The sequence below is a fragment of the Haliaeetus leucocephalus genome, unplaced genomic scaffold (assembly GCF_000737465.1).
Source record: "Haliaeetus leucocephalus isolate CR32 unplaced genomic scaffold, Haliaeetus_leucocephalus-4.0 Scaffold273, whole genome shotgun sequence".
NCBI classification, from domain to species: domain Eukaryota; kingdom Metazoa; phylum Chordata; class Aves; order Accipitriformes; family Accipitridae; genus Haliaeetus; species Haliaeetus leucocephalus.
In genome coordinates, this window is record NW_010972709.1 from 8,358,150 (window position 1) to 8,358,478 (window position 329).

A 329-nucleotide genomic window follows, 5' to 3' on the forward strand; every position below is an offset into this window, starting at 1 on the left:
GCGGCGCCGGCTTTCCCCGGCCCCGTGCAGTGTAAGTGCCGCTGCGCGCCAGCGGGCTATGCGCGCTCCGGGGCCCGCGCGGCGGTTAAGCCGAATTGAGCCGGGGCCTGGGCAGGCCCCGAAACCTGAGTAGTGCATGAAACTAGGCGGGAGCGGAGCCCGGGAACCTGGCTGGGGGGGGGGGGGGGGGGGAACCCGGGAATCTGGGTGAGCGCCGTGGCCGCGCAGGCGGTGAGGGGCTGCGGGCCGGGCCGGGCGGTGGGCCCCGGGGCGGTGGCCCCCCCCCCCCCCCCGGCAAGGCCCGGGGGGCCCGGCGGCGGCCGCCGGGG

At 80.2% G+C, this 329-nt stretch overlaps 1 protein-coding gene across 1 annotated transcript in view; it reads left to right on the forward strand.

Annotated features, from left to right (window-relative positions):
* ZFP64 (ZFP64 zinc finger protein) overlaps window positions 1–329 on the forward strand; it is a 10,358-nt gene that overhangs the window by 35 nt on the left and 9,994 nt on the right. The window contains 1 exon segment of the mRNA XM_010569625.1: window positions 1–31. This exon segment is cut by the window's left edge and continues 12 nt beyond it. Within this exon segment, the coding sequence (XP_010567927.1) occupies window positions 1–31 (31 nt within the window).